The sequence below is a fragment of the Calidris pugnax genome, unplaced genomic scaffold (assembly GCF_001431845.1).
Source record: "Calidris pugnax isolate Ruff unplaced genomic scaffold, ASM143184v1 scaffold9, whole genome shotgun sequence".
NCBI classification, from domain to species: Eukaryota; Metazoa; Chordata; class Aves; order Charadriiformes; family Scolopacidae; genus Calidris; species Calidris pugnax.
The window spans coordinates 7,719,228-7,739,174 of record NW_015090778.1 but is presented as its reverse complement, the minus strand read 5'-3'; the positions used below and the strand labels follow the sequence as shown (position 1 = coordinate 7,739,174).

The following is a 19,947-nucleotide window of genomic DNA, read 5'->3' as shown; positions in this document are numbered from 1 at the left end:
AAAAAAGTTAAATCGCTTTGTAGAACTCTTTCAGATTCTCTATAAAAACTACTACACTTATAAAAAGCTCAACAGCAACAAAAAGCAAAAATAAACATTCAATACCCATGGTTACATTTGAAAAAAGATGTATGTGTATATTAACCTGTATAATTATTTCAAATTGGAGAAATGTATCAATGATGCAAACCACAGTATAAAGTAAAATTAAGTTAAAGAAATGTGCTACATCTTCATAAACACAATAGTCTGAAATTGAGTATGGGTTCTCAACTTGTCCTTTTTAATAATCAAACACACACAAAAAGTCAATTCTGACAAAAAAAATAATATTTAAAGCTGCAAAGTCAAGACCTGAGATGTAAGGGAACACCAGAACTAACCCCCTGTTACCTAACCTTACAGCCACACTCGCTTTCCAATCTTCAGATGCATCAACTATTGAAAGCTAAGGTCAACAGAAGTGAAATGTTTTTTCGGTACATCTGATGTGCGTTTAATAATCTTGGAAAGCTAAACAATCAGCAGAGCACGTTTGTGTCAAAACTGCACACACAAAGGAACGAAATTAAGGACACACATATTACCTTAATTTCACCTTTTCATATCTTTTGAGTGATTAACTTTACAGCCATAATAGTGTTCCATTAATATATGTGTGTGTAATTAGAAGCAAAACAAAGACAAAACCCAAATGCTGTTGCATGTTACTATACTGGTATCTGGGAATTCATCAGAAGAGTAGGAATCCTTAAATCCACAGCACAGACCTCAGCCACTTAAGCCAACAGAGGATAGAGAAGTACTATCTACCACGGCTTCGAGCTCTAGAGGGATTAGACACTGGGCTTAACTGGTTGCTGATGCCAGCAGAGAAATGAGAAAATTCATACTCTTTGGTTCCTTTCCCCATTCTGGAAGAACACACCACAACAGACACGCTTCCCCTGAAATATCTGAATTCTCCTCTCTTCTTCATAGTTGCTTTTTGGGTCCTACTTTCAGCTCTCACCATTCTTTCCAACCATTTTAATCTGAACTTCTTTGCCCAACTCAAAGTTGATCTCTTGGGCATGTCTAAAGCCCAATCCCACTTTCAATTTTAGTTTAACTACAATCCTCATCTCTTCTACCCTACTGAGTATTTAATGCAAGTAGCCTTGGATGCAAGTCCAACTTTCCTGATAAAGCTGCTGGTAAGATTTTTGTATTCCATTCTACCAAGACTAAGCAATTTCTCCCTTCACTCTGCTTTTACCAAGCCCAGAACTCCTGGGATCACATCATCTCTTTACTCCCAGTTCATAGAAAATGGGTTTCCTCTACCTTCCACCCTCAGACAGAGATTACCATATTTGAGCTGAAAAAGTTTCAAAAGGGCACCCAGTGTGAAAAACTTGCATAAAAATATTTAGATTTTAAAGTATATAAGCAACTATCTATACACATCATATATATCATATGTATAAATATATATGATAGTGCCTCTCTACAAGACTACATCATCATTTATTAACGAAACTCAAAGTCAGCTGTAGAAACTGACACCCATCTTTTTTGAGTATGATAGTGCCTCTCTACAAGACTACATCACCATTTATTAATGAAACTCAAAGTCAGCTGTAGAAACTGACCCATCTTTTTTGACCTTTTATTGCCCAAAGGAATCGGGTCGTACCAAGCTCCCTACAGAGCATCCCGTGACTGGTGTATCGGGGCAGGGGAAGGACAGCTAAAGGTTTGAGATCTGGAATATGAACCTCAAGCAGCTTTTTCCAGCTACATAAACAATTACACCACCTGAAGGCATAACGATCAGAAAGGTCCATTCTTCCTACCACATCATAACGATACTTGATTTCTGTACAGCCAAATATATGCTTATTTACTTTTCCTTTGATGTTACTCAGGCAAAAATAAGGAAATAATTAAGTATTGACCCAAATAATTACACCCTGCTTGAAGAGCGAAGCGGTGAAGATTTTGGAAAGTAATATAATGAATGAGATGACAAATAGTTTACAAAGAAGAGTTTGATTAATAACTCTCGATTAATAACTTAGTAATCATGCTACACAGTGCCTCAGATTATTTATAAAGAATTTACAAATTCATTCTTTCTGTTGCACAATTTAAAGAAAGACACAAAAATGGAAGAAAGAAATCAATCAAGTAAAAATATTTTTTTACTTATTTATAAGTAAGATTCCTACAAAAACCCTAGAAATCACAACGAAAGGAGTTATGAATGAGCATTTAAAAAAAAAAAAAAGAAATTAAGAATTCAGCTCGCAACAAGTAAGGAGAACATCATTAGTCTTCAAGCCAAAATTATAAAAGAGACAAAATAAAAACTGCTTTGTCGATTTTTAATATTTTTGATTTTTCACTAGTACTAAAAGGCAGTGTTTCAGAAATCCCGTTGACACTGTCTGGATCTAGAGCATCAACCACCGAGCCCCCGCGCTCTCCCCATCTCCGCTCTGTAGGCGGGAGCTCTGGGGAAGGGTGTAGGAGGAGGGTGTGGACCCCAGAAGGAACAAGGGTAGGTAAAAGGTGAACAGATGTACAGCCTGAAATGATTGTGCCCAAAAGGGACAATACAGAGGTGGACAGACCAATAAAAAAAGAAAAAGTCAAGGAGAGGAAAGAGGGTTCCAGTGCAAATAATCTTGAACTGCTCATTGCAAGTCCCAAAGCTGGGGATGGAACATAAACCATCATAGACCTGTTTGCTACTTCTGTTCCCCAAGAATATAAGCTCTTCAAGCCTTTCCAACCTGTTGGCTTCTGAGCAACATGCAACTCTATGGGGCAATTTATCTGCCCTATCTGAAACAGTCTGAATCACCTCCTGTAGGTGCTGTCTCTCTGCCTTGGCTATGGGGAGGCGAGACGCCCCGGCTAGACTGCCTGTCTTGGACAACTAAAGCGAGAACCCAGCCCTTGGCCTTTCTCATCTCCTCATGAGGAAGTGCAACCTTACGTTCACTGTAGTCATCCTGTGCACCCAACGTGCCTCTGAATTCCCCTGACTTCAGCTGTATTGTATTTTCAGATAGCTGACCAGAAGAGAACACAGTATTCCAAGACAAGCCACTGGTTTATAAGAGCACCACACCAGTTTCAGTATTTCCCATTACATTCTTTGCAGACTCCAGACTGCAGTGATCACTTTGTGTTTTCAGACACTGTTGCATACTGTGGGTAGGTTTTCACTGAGCTACCTATGAAAACTATAAGCACTCAAGTTAAAGGTCTACGCACAGACCACAAATTCAACAACTTGCACAAATTATATTTTTAAATTGGGTATTAGTTTATTTTTTTTACCCACATCAGAGCCTATCTGCCACCACAGCAGCCTCTTTTTTTACAACAGCTCTTCAAAATCCCCTCGCCTTCTCTAATCTTGACCAGCTCAGACAGCTTTGTGACAACTGCAAATATTGCCTCTTGGCTGCTTCCTCGCATAGGCAAGGAAATCACGGGCACATTTTCACTGTGCCTTATGCATAATAAGCAGTCTGATGCAGAAATAAGAAAAATAAAATTGTAATTTATTCAAAACCAACAGTAATAAACACAATGTTCAGTAAGGTGAAACAATCAGACAAATATTTCATTATGTAAAAGAGGTCCCTCATGTTTAGGAAAACTAATGTTTGCAAACTTACCTTATAGTCAGATAACAGTTAACTCTGTTACCAACAGCAAAATAATCAGCTGCAGTTAGAATGTCTATGCCATGGGGAAAAGTGCCCTACAAACATCATAGGGAAGAGGGAGGAAAAGAAAGAAAATATTATTTAAAAACATAAAATACTTTCCAAATAGGCAACATTGTTGAAAACATATAAAATTAGGCATCAAGGAATGCATCACATGTAGATCACATGGCAGTTCAATTACTTCTATTTGCTTCTACTTACAAATACATTTTATGACTTACTTATTAATGAACTAAAAAATTGGGGTTAGTGTTTTTAGAAAGAATATCAGTTTCCCAGCAAAGCCTGAAACATTGAATCCTACAGAATTATCACACTTCTGACATCGCAGCTCAAAAATTTCTGGTTTTAGAAGAAAAATTCTCTTTGAATCCTACAGAATTATCACACTTCTGACAATGCAGATCAAAAATTTCTGGTTTTAGAAGAAATATTCTCTAAATATGCAAAATTTGCCTTTTTATATAAGCAATACAATTCAGATATCCGGAACTTTGATTGGCTGTGACTGACTAACACAGTATTACGCAGCGCAGCTGTGTTTTGGAACGGAGGAGGCAGCAAAGCCTCCAGAGGCCATAATTAAGTACAAATGGAAAATAGCCAACTGAAAGACAGCATGCTCCCTTCCCAAAGGGACAATCATATGGTATTTAAGCAATAAGGCTGTGTGGAAGTACAGGTTCTGGATAGGATACAGTTTTGTTTGTTTACAGCTCAGTCATCCCTTCCACATTAGGCTACAGCCATGCAAAAATGTAGAAAATATCTCTAGATCTAAGCCTGAATAACTGAAGAAGTAGATCCTGCAGGTAGTGGGAAGCTGTCGGCTACTGTGGAGGTCTCATTCTGGGAAGCATAATTCCAACAGTCCCAAAAAACAGGCCTGGAATCTGTCTGAACCAAGGACAGACAGAATATTTATGGCTTATCCAAGAGACTACCTGCAAGCCCTCATAACTGTGAAATTAATGTACTCTTCAAAAGCCCAATGAACCACCGATCAGGGAGAAAAACGCACCCATCAGTCCCAAAAAACAGGCCTGGAATCTGTCTGAACCAAGGACAGACAGAATATTTATGGCTTATCCAAGAGACTACCTGCAAGCCCTCATAACTGTGAAATTAATGTACTCTTCAAAAGCCCAACGAAACACCCATCAGGGAGAAAAACGAAATGAGAAATAGCTGGGTATGATTTATAGCCAAACAAGATGGCAGACAAGTAAATACATAAGAATGCATGCTGTACTCAAGGGAAATCACAGCTAAGCAATTGCAGTTCCAGCTCCTAGTTGGAGCTTGCTATTTATTACTTGGCTGTAAGTGTGCCAATTTGATGCCATCTCACCGAAGGTGACGGTGCGGCGGTACATGTCGGGAAGACGGCAAAATTCCTGAAAACAAGTTCAAGAGTACAGAGGTCATGGCCGAGGGGAGCAACAGACCTCAGGGGAAAAACTACCCCTTTCTATTCTGTCAAAACACTTACAACTTATTTCTCCAATACAAAAGTTTGTCTTATTAAAAGTATGTGCATTTCTCATGGTTTAGGCTTAAAAAAAGCCTTCAAATTTTTCAAGGTTTTCATTTAGACGAAGTGGAAGTTGCAATGACTGTTTTTTCTGAGGCCATAGAGGCGCTGGGGCTTTAAAAAAAGCCTTCAAATTTTTCAAGGTTTTCATTTAGATGAAGTGAAAGTTGCAATGGCTGTTTTTTCTGAGGCCATAGAAGGCAGCGCTGGGGCCGAGGACGGGCCGAGGCAGCAGGAACTGGGAAAAGGGCCAGGTCAACTTTCTTCTCCACCTATTTAGTAGCAGAGGTTGTTACTTCAGCTGGAGAAAATGTTTTAGCTCCTTCCAATTCAGAGAAAGGGTGTCTCTTTCAACACATTACATCCAGGTAAAGAACTACAGAGGGTGTATCTACCGATGAAGTAACCATTTTCCTAGGCAGTAAGGAATGGTTCCATAAGTAAAACTTCTGAACTTCTACAGGAACCAGTTGGAGACTGATAGCATTCTTCATGCCATGAAAACTTAGTATTTCATGGTAAACTCCTCCTTAACGTGCCAATATATAAGCTAAAATTGTTGTATGTTCTACCAACACAAATTTGCATCTTGCCTCAAAGCAGAATCAATACGCAAACTTTCTGGTTGTTAACTAACTTAGACTGTGCTCCTCTGATTAAGAAATAAGAAACTCCACAAGACCTACAGCTGAACTTCTACAGGAACCAGTTGGAGACTGACAGCATTCTTCATGCCATGAAAACTCAGTATTTCACGGCAAACTCCTCCTTAACATGCCAATATATAAGCTAAAATTGTTGCTTGTTCTACCAACACTGACAAATTTGCATCTTGCCTCAAAGCAGAATCGATACGCAAACTTTCTGGTTGTTAACTAACGTAGACTGTGCTCCTCTGACTAAGAAATAAGAAACTCCACAAGACCTGCAGTACCCAGACCCCTATTTCCCCTGGAACTGCAGTCCCTGAGGGTGTTTACTTCCTTGGGTTGCTCCTGGAGTGGGAGCAGCAGGAGGTGCTGGGTGCTGACCAATGGCTCCGGGCATTGACTACAGACCAGGGAAGAATCACGTTGGCTTCCACTTAGCACAGACCTACTTGGGTCAGGCCACCAAAAATAATTAACCTCTTCCTCCTAGTCTTCTCACACCCCTTCTCTGCTATTAACCTAACTCTATCTAGAAATACACCAGTTAGGGACACATTTCTTAATGCCTGTAGCTCTAAAGGAATAATATCCTAGCTCATAACACAGAGGTCTTCAGGAATGCCATCAGGGAAAACAAGACAGCATTTTAACAAACATCCCTTAAAGAATATCTCATTGAGAATAAAATTTGCTTTAACCATGCTCGCGTGTACCGCTCTGGCACAAGAACCACTGAATCATCTTCCCCCACTTTTGCCCGCCCCTCTAAGTTGTATATTCAGCTTTATTAGTTCTGATGAGAAACCAGAAAACTTTAAGCTCCAAGCCTTGACCCTATTTGCTTCTCCTCCAAGGTTGTAAATCAAAGTTGTTTGAGCGTTTTAACTACTTAAACATTGTGAAGTTACATAAGAACCTACCACAATACTTTTTTTCAAAGCACTTAGGTATCTCCAAAAGTAACAGATTCCTTAAAATATCTAGACAGTAGCATTAGGGTACAACAGGCAAACCCAAACACTGAGTTGAGGACTCTCAAGCCCAGTTCACTGTTGTGTCACCAACCACAGCAAAGACTGGGCAGCACACTTCAGCTGTCCCACTTCTACTGAAAACCAAAAAGTCAATGAAAGAAAAGAATAACCATAAAATTGGGCTTTTTCCTGCTTTAAGAGTGTTGCCATTTACAAGGTGTGTAATTGCCATCATATATGCTGGGTTTGCTCTTCAGAATGACTTAAAATTACCAGAAAGATTGTTTTCTTCCAAAACCAGAATACTAGAATAAAACTCACATCTTAGGAAAACATTCCACAAGAACCTGTTTGCTGATAACAAAAATAATTATTTTGTGACATCCTTTTGCTCAATTTCTCTGAAGCCACAGCGTCTAATTTTGATTTTAGGTGCTACAGGTTTACAGTAAGTAACCTCCAAGGCAGGAATGAATGAAGATTGAGGGAAGTCACCATACCTGTCTCCCAACATTCTCCTGGAAGGCAGCCTAAGGAACAGAGAACAAACATACCAAAACGAGTCAGGTTTGCTTTTTGATAAACACCAGATGATGAATTCAAAACATACAACAATATAAATGACCCATGGCTTTTCTTTTTTAAATAAAGTAAGCTTTGTCAGTAGAACAAGCCCAGAGGGCTTTTTTGTTTCTGCGTCTCTACGTTCTGGTGTTCTTAAAGCTGTATGTTGCATGACAGCAGTTTAAGAATGCAAGTTTATTAAACCAGTCACACCCACAGGAGTGCTTTTGAGTAGTGACACAAGGCTTCGCACTGGAATTGAAAGTCAATACCAGCAGACAACAGAAATTGAGCCAGCTCACTTCTGTCTGACTACTTCAGCGCAATTTGCTAACAGTAGGCAAAATATGATTCTTTGTCAATGACAGCTTCAGACAAAGAATATCGCGAATGCAATACTTACTTGAAAGATACACATCTGAAAACATGTCAAGACACTGAAATTCTAAAACCTGAAGATAAAATTCGTGTATGTTTCTTGTGTTTTGCATTAAATAAACTCAAAATCTTGCACCGGACACAACCATAAAGTCAATCTCTCTACTTGTAACTACAGAGAATAAAACCTACTAAACTCTCCTCCCTAGTTGAATTTTCTCCCTCTCCCAAAAAAAACAGGTTTTTTTTTGTTCCTTAAAAGACTATATAGTCATAAATCTAATAAAACCGGTAGATTTTAGCACTTTTCAGAGAGGAGAGATTATCATTTTCTGGATGTTTCTCTTAGGGAACGTCACTCTCTCTACAAACACAAAGCCCCAGCGATGGGCAGCACTTGTCACCTGACAGTTATCTGCTATTTAACGTACGGGGGGAAGTCCAAATCTTTACTGAAAATGCCACAAGAACTTTGTCAGGCAGAGCTCCTGTATTTCCTCCACAAATACTGTACGATGTGGCAATGCAGCTGTAAAAACAAGAGGTTAAGTTAGCTCACCGGGGGATCGTACTCCACTTGTGGAGCAAGCGCTCCCAGCGCAGGGGTGAAGCAAGCCCTAATGCAGCCCGAGTCTCTGAGTGCGTTTCTGGGGTTACGGCTGGTTCGGATAACGATTCCAGTTCCTCTAGACTTGCCCAGGCTCGTTTGGCTTCTGCTTGCAGTGTCTCCATGGCGGGACACGTAGCCCAGGCTGACTCTAAACCACTCACCAGCCGTCTCACAGGTTTGGGAGCCCACCTTAGCCCAGTCCCAGTGGCAGCCAGGCTGCCAGCGGTGGCCCCAAGGTAACCAGTTGAGGATTGCCTGCGGCAGCACGGCATGGGCCATCCGCAGCAGTGGCAGCGTGGCTACACCCTTGGGCAACACATACACAGCCTTCCTGAACAGGAACAGGAGCTGCAGCAATGCCCTCCGCTCCTTCATCGTTGCGTGCTGTAGCCCAGCTTCTCACATGGGTTTGTTCCTCCTGACCTCTCCACCAACACACGCCCCAGCCAGGATTTGCCAGGACATCGTCTCATGTCACCAAGCATCAGTTATTTCTTTTTACTCACCTGATAGCATTAGATCCCCGTATGCTATTGGGACCTTTTACTCAGCATAGGGAGGGCTCAGCAAGGATTATGCTCTCAACTATCATATCCAAGGGATTCAATAATCACTGCATTACCATTTCTTTTAAAAATATACTGTTAAGTACCTTAAAGATAAAAAATCTGTAAAGCCTTTTTCCCCCCCCTTTTTCCATCAGAAACTATGTTATCCAAGCAATGTAAATCTGTTCTCAAACCAATGAAAGTTTTATTCTACTTACAATGTATCCATAGGCCCAGGAATTAAATTTATAGCAGCAAAATCATTGAAAAAAGATATATAGGGGCCTATAGACAATGCTACAGCAAAAAAGCTGTTGTACCTAAAGATTTCACACGGTTTGTTTACTTAATGTAGGAATTTTAAAATTCCCCTGCTATATCACCATTTCATTTTTTAACTCAGTAAAACAATCACAAAGATCTAAGAAATAGTCCAGTAGCATGACAAAAATACTTAGCAATCATCTGATGTATTAACAGCTAATGTTAATTTAGACCTAATTGATTAGGGTTTTTTATTAAAAAAAATACAACTGTAACCACTGCTTACAAGCATAGGTATTAGTATTGGCTTACTATAAATATATTCGTCAATGATTTCAATTTAATAGCCTTGGAAATAGCCTGGCTCTGTACATTGCACAGAAAAAGTTAGAAGGAAATGCATCACCACAATATTATTCTGTTAAAGCTTTGTGAGAGAAAGTAAAATAGAAATATAAAAACAATAAAATATATTCTTCATCCAAGAAGCAATTTTCTAGAGATCATTTAATGTTGACAGAATTCCCTCCTTGTTCCTTTAGAGTTTTTTATTGTTTCACAAGAGTTTTCTTCATAATACTTCTGAGATTTTAAAAAAACTGAAAATGATACTATTTAATCACACTTTCAAACAACTGCAAATTCTTAAAAGATGCCAAATATTTCAATTGTTTTGTAATTATTTTTTTCTTACAATCCCCTTCTGGAGACAGAAAAATTGGATGCAAACATCTTAATTTAAAGATTCCACAATATCAGAACCAAGATGACCAACTGGACTTGGAACCTGGATACTTGGCTGTTCCCACAAAATTGGAAAAAATATTAAAACATTCTACAAGTCCTGATTTTTAAAACTATCAACCAGCCAAGAGGGAAAAAAAACCAACACCTTCTCTAAGACGTAAGAGCCGAATGGAGCCCAATCCGCGATCGCTTATTCATGTGATTATTCCTTATAATGATTATTCATGAAAGCGTTGCAAAAGTCAGCTCAGAACACTTCTGGAGCTTCAAAAGAACAGTCTGGTTTTATTCTCTCTAACCTCAGGGTTCAAAATATCTCTATATGCTATTTTGTTTTATTGGTGCTCTGCATTATAATATATTGCATATTGTAATAGATGGAAAATCTAGTAAAACACGTTGTTTATTTAAATAGGTATTTAACTGTAGTAATGACTGGAAATAATTAGGACTCCCAGGTATTTTTCTTCAAAATTGCAGTAATGCCCGGTGACCATGAAATATTTCTTTGCCTGACTTTCTAAAATGAGAAAAAAAAAATTCAGTACTTTCCTAACTATTCATCAAAACAGAAATTCCAAATTTTGACCATCTCTAAATCAGAATGTACTAATGAATTAATTAATTTGTCTGGAAATAAATGTATTACAAAATGCTCAATAGCTTGGTTTAAAGTAGAAGAGGAAAGTGAGACAAAAATGTACTGTGTTTTGTACTCATTTGACACGTGGAAGCACAATCTGCACTAAGCTTGTAGCATTAGGAAATGTAACTGGTTTAGCATTATATTTCACGGTCAAACTATCGGTTTATGTTTAAGCACAGAAACATCACAAAGATTACACACGACAATTAGATTGAGCCACTCAAACAAGCGGTACATTTCTAGTGGCAATTATGTTACAAAGAATTCTCCTCTTTATATATGTCACCACTGATTCCTACGCTAATTCCTATAAAGCAAACAAATAATTCACTGTTCACCACTCCAACTTAATGTTTTGTGCAGTTCTCAGGAAACCAAAGCTACATTTGTTCTCCTCTAAGGATTCTATTTGAATAAAGTGACTTAAATTAGCCAAGAACTGCAAATTATACAGTTTCTAAAATTTGGGGGGGTTTGGGAGCAAGAAGCATTGCTGGTATTCATTAGTTGTACAATATGTGAAGAATATGAGTAGTCAGCGACCGACAGCACCTGAGCTTCCCAGCTTTGGTTTTAACCTATTTAGACAAAGCGATTTGTGATACCATTACACAAGCAACTGACTCACTTCCCCAGCAATTATACTGCAGCTTCATTCAACAGCTTAAACTCTCCAGCAGAGGTGTGGTTAGAAAAAATAAGGATGCTATCCAGGTATCCCTGAGAAATGCTGCTTATGTTATAAATGCATTAGCTTTCAAAATTTCAATCAAAAAATAAGAGAGACCCATTAAATAAATCTGCACATTGCAAAGAAAGCCTTTTTTTGTTTGTTTGTTTTAAATGCCTTCACAGTAAAGTTTATTCTTAGGAATTGAGACCTGGTTCTTTGACATTGTTTGGTCCTGAGCTAATACAGTTATAGGGTGTGGTTTTTTACATTTGCATAAGATAATCTGTTTTATCTGTTGAAACAGATAACTCATACTTCTTTCTTTTTCTTTTTTTTTTTTTAAGAAAGCAAGTTCAATATATACAACACACTGACTTAAATTCTCAAAGATAAGATGTCCATTCTTTCTTCTTCTCAAGTTCCATCGTCTCTACTCTATAAATTCCATCCTCTGAAGAACAATCAAACATACTTTTTAATTCTCAACAGCACAAATATTTTCTACAGAAAGGTTCCACAGAACACACTTTGGTGTCAGTTCTATTAAGCAGAAAACAGTATCTGCCTAATGGATTTACCACTTTCTTTTAAAAACTTCCAGTCCTCTGGAAAGAGTTTTGTACAATAACTGAAAATGTGTTTGAAGGAGAGATATTATTCTCGAAATGTTCAACTTACCTCAATTACAGAGTAACAGCTGATGAACAATTAGGAAAGTATAACTGCAAAAACTTACCAGCTTGGGGACTTGAAAAAGACACAGTCACAAATGACCCTTTTGTCTTCGATATTGTGACTAGAAAAATGCTAAATAGCTCTTTCTCAGATACTTTATCTTATCCATCACGACAACAACACAGCAGATCATGAACTGTGGCCATAAATCAAGATGTGGAGCTGAGGATTATATAATTTAAAACCTAAATGCACACCATGCTTCTAAGTACAAAATACTGCTTACATACCATAGTTCTACATAGTTAAGTCTATAAATTAAATGAAAAGAAACAAAAAATAACAGAAACATATAAGTTAGAATGTGATAACTTACAGAAGCAGCTCTTCTGCAATTAACATCACGATCAAATACTGCAGCAATAACCAGTGCACTGAGGAAATAAAATATTGAGTATTAGTATAAAAATAGGAAAAGAAATGTGTAACACTATCATTTCAACATTTAGTCTTCTAAGCGGAACACCCAGCATTTCCTTTAAGGAGCTTATTATTTATAAATACAAGCCTCAACTAAAATTTGAGTTGAAACAACCACGTACTTCCTTGTTTCTCTACTTTGCTGTGGACTTTCCAGAGCGTAAACAGACAACTGTCATCCTACTGTATCAAAGCAATTTAAGGAGTATGCAAATACATTTAACTGCATAGAAAAGTTCTCTATTTTAAATATACCAGGAGTTTAAACTTGGACATACCTATCCCCTCTAATGTGAGACTCATACAGTGCAATTTTAAATGAAAACTTGGAAATACAGTTTCTCAATAGCCAAACGCATGGCAAGTCTTAGGTAAGGCTTAAGCAAATCTAAAAGTTAAGCAATGGAAACTTGCAGCTATCTCTGCAAGAACAATCACATCCTGTAAGTAACAAAAATCAGAAAACAATATGCAAATCCTGCTAAAAAGTGACCTGAAAGAAAAATTGCAAAGCAGTTTTTTTTAGAAGTGACCTGTAGATACAGAGGCATGATTACACGAAACTATTTCTTTGTGCATGAAGTCTGGTAACCCAGCACAGTTTAATTCTTCTACCTCAAAAGAACTGCTTTAAAAAGGTGTGCTACACCACAGAAGAGAGAGAATATATCGCAGGACACAAAGTCTACAGCTGTAGAAATCCACCTCCAGCATTCAATTAACTTCAGTGACAAATAAACATCACTTCAGGAGAATCATTTAAGCAGAAAATTATTCCTTTCAAACTCTGAAACTTTTCATTACATTACTTACTGACTCCAGGCAAAACAGGAAATAAATATTGGCTGAAAAGTAAATCCACGATAGCTTTTCTTTAGCATAAAGATATTAATTACACTGATAATATCAAACTTCCCTGGGTAGTGGCTATCAGTTTCCTACAGTGAAGAATACTGTGTTGTTAAAATTCACTGAAATGCACAATCCCTTTTGCCTCTGTCATTTCAGTTTACCTCCATTCAGGAAAACAAGAAACAGAAAGCAAGAACAAAATGAAAATGAACCCAAATAAATTGTTTAAGACAGCTAATGCTTTCTTCTTGATACCTGCATGAGCAAATTCTCTCTCTGCCACAAAGACATTAGGTGATTATGAAACATAAAGAGGTCACCCAAACGATAGTGATTAGAAGAGCAAAGGTTTGGGAAGCATTCCTTACGAAGCAGCAGACATGGCTAACTGCTGAAAAAGTGCTGGGTCAAATATATCATCTTCATACCACGTTTGCTCATTTTCTTCTCTGGCATCCAGAGAAACTTAAAAATAGTTTTAAAAGGACTTTTCATAAGTACCTAGTTTTAATGATATGAATAGCTCCCATAAATCTTTTATAGAAGAGAACATTCAAACCTAAGGAAGTGGTTGAAAATCATCCTGGAAAGCAAAAAGAAATAAATTTCTGCCTGACAATTCCAATTATATGGGCTATAAGATAAAACATTATTTTATCAGTTATGGAATATTTCATTATTGTTCTCTTCTGAGAAACAAACAAAATCCAAACCCCCCCAAGCTCCTGATCAAGCCAGGAGTCTCAGAATGCAGACGCTGCCCTCGCTGTGCCAAAGGAGCCCTGCAGTGACGTGTCACAGGGTATTTCAGAAGAGCTGTGCTGGGTCAGACCAAAATCCTTCCCAGTCCCTGTCTTGTCTCCAACAGTGGCTCAAAAGGGACACTTAGGGATAAGTGTAAGGACATACATATTCAATATTAACATACTGCTTTGAAAGAACATGCAGTCTTTTCAAACTGAAGAATAAATACACCTCTTTGATTTTCATATTTAGACTTAAAAATGTGGTTTATTAAATGTAATGGAAAACAGTTTCAAGTTATTACACAAAAGAGTTTCTAGCCAATATTTCAGCTTATAATCAAATTGTACTTTTTCCATTTTTTCTTATTCTTCTGTTACTTTAAGACAAGCCTGTATAAGTAAAATCAGCAAAACAACATACTGTCTATGTGATGCCACCCGAGTTATTCAGTGCTGCAACAGAATACCACATTTAAGAAAAACAAAACAAAAAACGCCAGGACTTTTGTCATTGCTCCCGTAGCCCCATTATATTCATAAATTATACTGTAGTCACTGTTTTATGTTAATGCTTTTAATAGAAGTATTTTAAGCTTATCAAACTACATGAATACTTTTTTCAAGTTAATTCCTATTTGAAAATGCAGGCACAGTTTGCTGTAACACAGGGATTAGCAAGGAAAGCAACGTGCCTAAGATGAAACATGTCTAAGGTGTCTTCACCTGTCTGCTTTGTCGTGGGAGTTTATGTGATACTCCACCAGGATTTCCTAATATAAAGAAACTGTTTATGTCAAACAAAGTGGAATATTTTTTTTTAAGCTAGTTAAAGAATCATGTCTTGACTTGCCTGAAACGTACCACACCTGACTACTAACAGGTAGAGCAAAGAATGGCTTTGCATCTTGCAGTCTCTACGAAACACCTTTTGTAGTTCCTTGAGGTATGTTTAACCTGTATGCATGACAAGCAGGTAAGCACACAATAAACACAAGTGGACTTTAAAAAGCAACCTGCAATTCTAACAGTCAACTAAAAATTCTCCCTTTCTTCCCTATCCCTTCCCCTCTCCCCCAAGTACTCACTTAACTGGCTTCAGAAAATGTTAAAAGGATGTTAAAAGTATGTTACTGGCTCACTTCCTCAGCCCAACACTGATCTCATTACCTTCTCCCAACAAGGCAGAGAGAATCAGAGCAGAGCCCAGCCAGGTGACACACATCAGAACACAGAAGTAGCAGAAATATCTGGTTACCCTCTCCTTATAAGCACCAGAGGGTACCAGACAATAAATCTGAATTTCCTTTATCACCTGTAGCAGGTACTTCTCATCCATACTAGTCACAAGCAGCAAGAAGCTTATCCCATTGCTAACCTCTGAGAATTTGCTACTATTAATTCAAACATACCACCCTGAAGCTGCAGGAAGAAAAAAAAAATAAACTCTCAAAGCTCCTGCCAATTTGGCACAAAACCAAAATTTCCTTCCTGAGCCCAAAAAAGGGAAAAGTCTAACTTGTAACAGGGCAGAAAACTCTCCTCCCTACTATACATTAGGGAATTAAAGGCATAATAATTATCACAAGATCACAAGTAAAATTGTTTTGCACAATTTGAGCCAGTTAAAAAAAGGGGGTGAGACCAGTCAGACCTGAGTCTATCGAGAGCTGCAGCTGCCAACAGCCCTTTTTGCACCCTAGTCGTGCCAGTACCCCAGCTGGAGTGGTTACATAGTGAACTGCATAATGAAAACACATCCAGGCTCCATTAATTCTTCTTTTGCTACCTTTTTTTTTTTTAAAAAAAAAAAAACAAAACAGAGAAGCTCCCCCATTCACTTTCTCACATGCATCCGTGCTACACTCAACTGCAGGAGCAGCACAGGTGAAGCAGAAGAGGCAGTTTCAGCCAGCACTGCTGGGGGAAAAACCCTGCAGACCAGTCTCAGATTTAATGCCTCCTGCTTATCAAGGTAAGGAGAAAATCTGCAGAAAAGGAGAAATACAGAAACCATTCCCCCTTCCATAGAGGATACTTTCACAGTCTCTCTAACCCCTTACACTTTCTGCTAGCCACCCAACGTCCTAAATCTTCAGTGGGTTACTCATATCCCAAAGTTTTGGGGTACAATAATGAAATTAAAATAAATACACATGTTGAAAAGAGCATGAAAATGCTGAGAATAGCAGTTACAAAGGCTGCTGTTAAAAGAAAGAAAGAAAAGAAGGCATATGATGCTCCTGGGGGAAGTATCTTTACCCATGTGCAAGACACAGTAGGCACACAACTCTCTTCTGAAGGCAATATCCAAGTACATAAAAGAAAAAAAGCTACTCTCAATATTTCATCATGGTACAAGATGTAGCTCAAAGCAATGCTTCAGATTTCCCCAATTCTGCAGGACAATCTTGCCCTGGAGCGAGCTACATCATTCATCCATAGCCACACCTTCCTTTTTATTTTCCCCTCCCTCTCCAAAACCGAGGCACCACCGCAGGGGAGACAAAGCCACCTGCGCTGCTCGGCTGCGCGCACGCCTCCTGCTAGTGCTCTGTGCAACGGGAGGCAGCAATTAGATCTTTCTAAGTAACGATTCATTTATTGATTACCTACACCATCGAATGACAGACAAATGAAGCTACAGTCTGACTGCGCAACCGTTCCACATGATTGAGATAGCCAGCAACAATTTAATCGCTGTAATTGTATAATAGAGTACAAATATGTTTTCCTTTTTATTTTTTGTTTAGGTTTTAAACAAAACAGCTCAGCTTCTTAGTGTGCACCTGCTGCTTTAAAGACAGTAACTTCCACACCCAAGGGGGCAGGAATCAAATTACCCGTATTTCCAAGTTATTACATTATGTTTAACTTTCCTCACAGGTAAGCTTAAAAAGAAAGCTCGCATGTAGAGACTGGGAGAGAAAAAGATCTCCGTCAAGTAGTGCTTTTATAAAGATATGCTTGAATGGCAACTTCAGTGCATGCAAGTGTTTCAAAATGCAGTAAGATTATCCTGCAATAAAAGTGAAGTTTCATCTACTTTGCCAAGAATTTTCTTTCTGTGGTCCCATAGTTTGAATAGATCAGGCAAGGTTTTAGAAACCAGTTTAACTGGACTTTAAAAAAATAAATAAGCAAATGTGAGTAAGTGTATCTTGTTGAAATACAGATAGGGAAAAGATACTGAAGTGTAAAAATAAGAGCAAGTACTAGTAGAAATACTCTCGGGCAAGTATTCCTCATCAGTGTTGTCTAAGTGTTGTCTATCTTTCTCTTTTTTCTTAAAAGAAGAATGGTTAAGGTCAGGAAGGAAATACAAAAGCCAGGAAGAAAAAGGCCTGATCTGTGATCTACAGCAATCTAAGTTTCTAACTTCAATATTCTGATCATTTCATCACTAATGACAGAACATTTGTGAGAAAGCAGAGAAGAAATAGCTATCACTGAATATAGAGACATATTTCTTTCCAAAGTGTCACAAAGTTTACAAAAAAAATATGACTTTATACAGTTTAAGGTGATTTTTCACTAGTCAAAAGTGATGTATTTACATCCCTTGACTACAGAAAACAATATCTTTCCATTATATGACAATACAACTTTGCAAGCAAGAAAAGGAAAAAAAAATAAAATTCCCAAATTAGCACTCTGCTTTAATTAGCAACTGCAGGACCACAGTCTGAACGGGTTGCGAGGCAGGACCCAGTAAAGGAGCATAATTCTTTGGTATTTTTGGTACCCAAGTGAGTTTCCTGACAAGACACACTAACATGTGCCAGGAGACATGTGCAGGGAGACACGAGGCAGCCCACTGGTCAGCCCAACACCTTCCAGTTACCACCAGTGTAACTGGCTGTACCGTGACGACTGCCCTGCCTCTCCGGTCGGAGTGCAGCACCCCGGTACCTCTACCTGTGCTCCTCCAGCCAGCTAACACCAGTGTTACAGGAATAAACCATAAACCATTGGCAACTTCTAGCACCAAGACAAGCAAACAGTCCAGGACTGCAATCACACATTACGTTTTTTTAAGATGTTAGCAGTTTTCCTTTCAGGTAAATGATTTTTTATTTTTTCTTTAAGAATCTAATAAGTTTGTATTGTTATACAGGCAGATGTTTTTGCTGTGTAATTCAGCTCACAATGGATATTATGTACTTTGTTTCAAGATGCTGAGTTCTGCATTTTTTATGGGTAGCAACAATTTGCTTGTGGCTAGAAGTATGACTCTTCTTTAAGTAAAACAGTGACACACCTAAGGCTAGATTTAAAAAAAAAGCTGTATGTAATTATCGGCTTGCTGACACAATAGGTGAAACTCTGTGTCATACTTTATTTGAATATATTTTTTTTCACCATTTCTCTTTGGAGCAGCAATTCTCCCTTCAAGAGTTTATTATATTTGGAAGGTAAGGCCAACATAACTACAAGGATTTTTAAGGAAAGCCTTAATAGAGCGTTAATACTTGCTAAAACACTGTGCAGCTTTGTTAGAAAACTAAGCATATACAAACTACAACACCTTACAACAGACCAGAAGCAATTCTCAGCTTCCCCCCTGCCAGCCACCTTGGGTTTCTCTCCACCAACTGTTTCCAAACAACTGAAGTTGTCAGAGCAGGCATTGCCAGTGTTAATTGCTATTACAACCTTAAGTAAAAGGTATCAATTATTTTCACTTGACATTTTCCCAAAAAGAAAAGAAGAATTTATTTCCACAACTGCCTGAAAGTAAAAGACAGGAAATTCTTCAGAAACATAATTCCCATGAGTTTAAGACAGCAGTGAATAATCTGCACATGCTGTTCAGAGCATTTGTTAATGTTCTGTGCCTTCACTGCTACCATTGCCTGTGCTAGTTAGATTAAAAATTGGAATACAACACAAAATGCAATCACATGAGGATTTCACCGTGCAAACACATCCTTAGGGACCTCTATATTAAGAATTTCATACTATATGTAATGTACTCTGAACTCAGCTAGAAGGGATTTCACCGTGCAAACACATCCTTAGGGACCTTCATATTAAGCATTTCATACTATATGTAATGTACCCCGAACTCAGCTAGAAAATTAAATATGTCCTTTCACAAGAAAATAATTCCTTAACAATTTACTATGGAGAATACCACTACTTCTAGCACACTTAAACTGCGGCAGGTCTTTTCTGGAGCACTGTATTCTCTTTCTGAAAGTCACAGAATCAGTCATAGAGTCATAGAATGGTTCAGGTTGGAAGGGACTTTAAAACTCACCCAGTTCCAACCCCCTGCCCTGGGCAGGGACACCTCCCACCAGACCAGGTTGCTCAAAGCCCCATCCAGCCTGGCCTTGAACCCCTCCAGGGATGGGGCAGCCACAACTTCTCTGGGCAACCTGGGCCAGGGTCTCACTACCCTCACAGCAAAGAATTTCTTCTTGAGATCTCATCTCCATCTCCCCTCTTCCAGTTTGAAGCTATTACCCCTTGTCCCATTGCTACACACCCTTGTAAAAAGACCCTCTCCAGCTTCCTTGTACACCCCCTTTAGGTACTGGAAGGCTGCTATAAGATCTTCCCAGAACCTTCTCTTCTCCAGGCTGAACACCCCCAACTCTCTCAGCCTGTCCCCACAGCAGAGTGGCTTCCAGGCCTTCACCATCTTCATGGCCTCTTCTGGACCTGCTCCAACAGGTCCACGTCTTTCTGCTGTTGGTGGCCCCAGAGCTGGAGGCAGCACTGTAGGAGTTCTCCCCAGAGTGGAGCAGAGGGAAAGAATCCCCTCCCTCACCCTACTGGCCACGCTGGTGGGGATGCAGCCCAGAAACACTGGATGGCATCATGTTCCAGCACAGCTCAGTGTGACAGAACTCCTCTCCTTTAGTTTGTA

At 38.7% G+C, this 19,947-nt stretch overlaps 1 protein-coding gene across 2 annotated transcripts in view; it reads right to left on the bottom strand.

Annotated features, from left to right (window-relative positions):
* TBCD (tubulin folding cofactor D) overlaps positions 1-19,947 on the bottom strand; it is a 128,667-nt gene that overhangs the window by 52,694 nt on the left and 56,026 nt on the right. For both annotated transcript variants that reach the window (XM_014952916.1, XM_014952922.1), the window contains 3 exons: positions 12,371-12,428; positions 7,390-7,419; positions 3,678-3,763 (listed from right to left, as the gene is read on the bottom strand). In XM_014952916.1, coding sequence (XP_014808402.1) covers positions 3,678-3,763; positions 7,390-7,419; positions 12,371-12,428 — 174 coding nt within the window. The remainder of the gene's footprint in view (positions 1-3,677; positions 3,764-7,389; positions 7,420-12,370; positions 12,429-19,947) is intronic.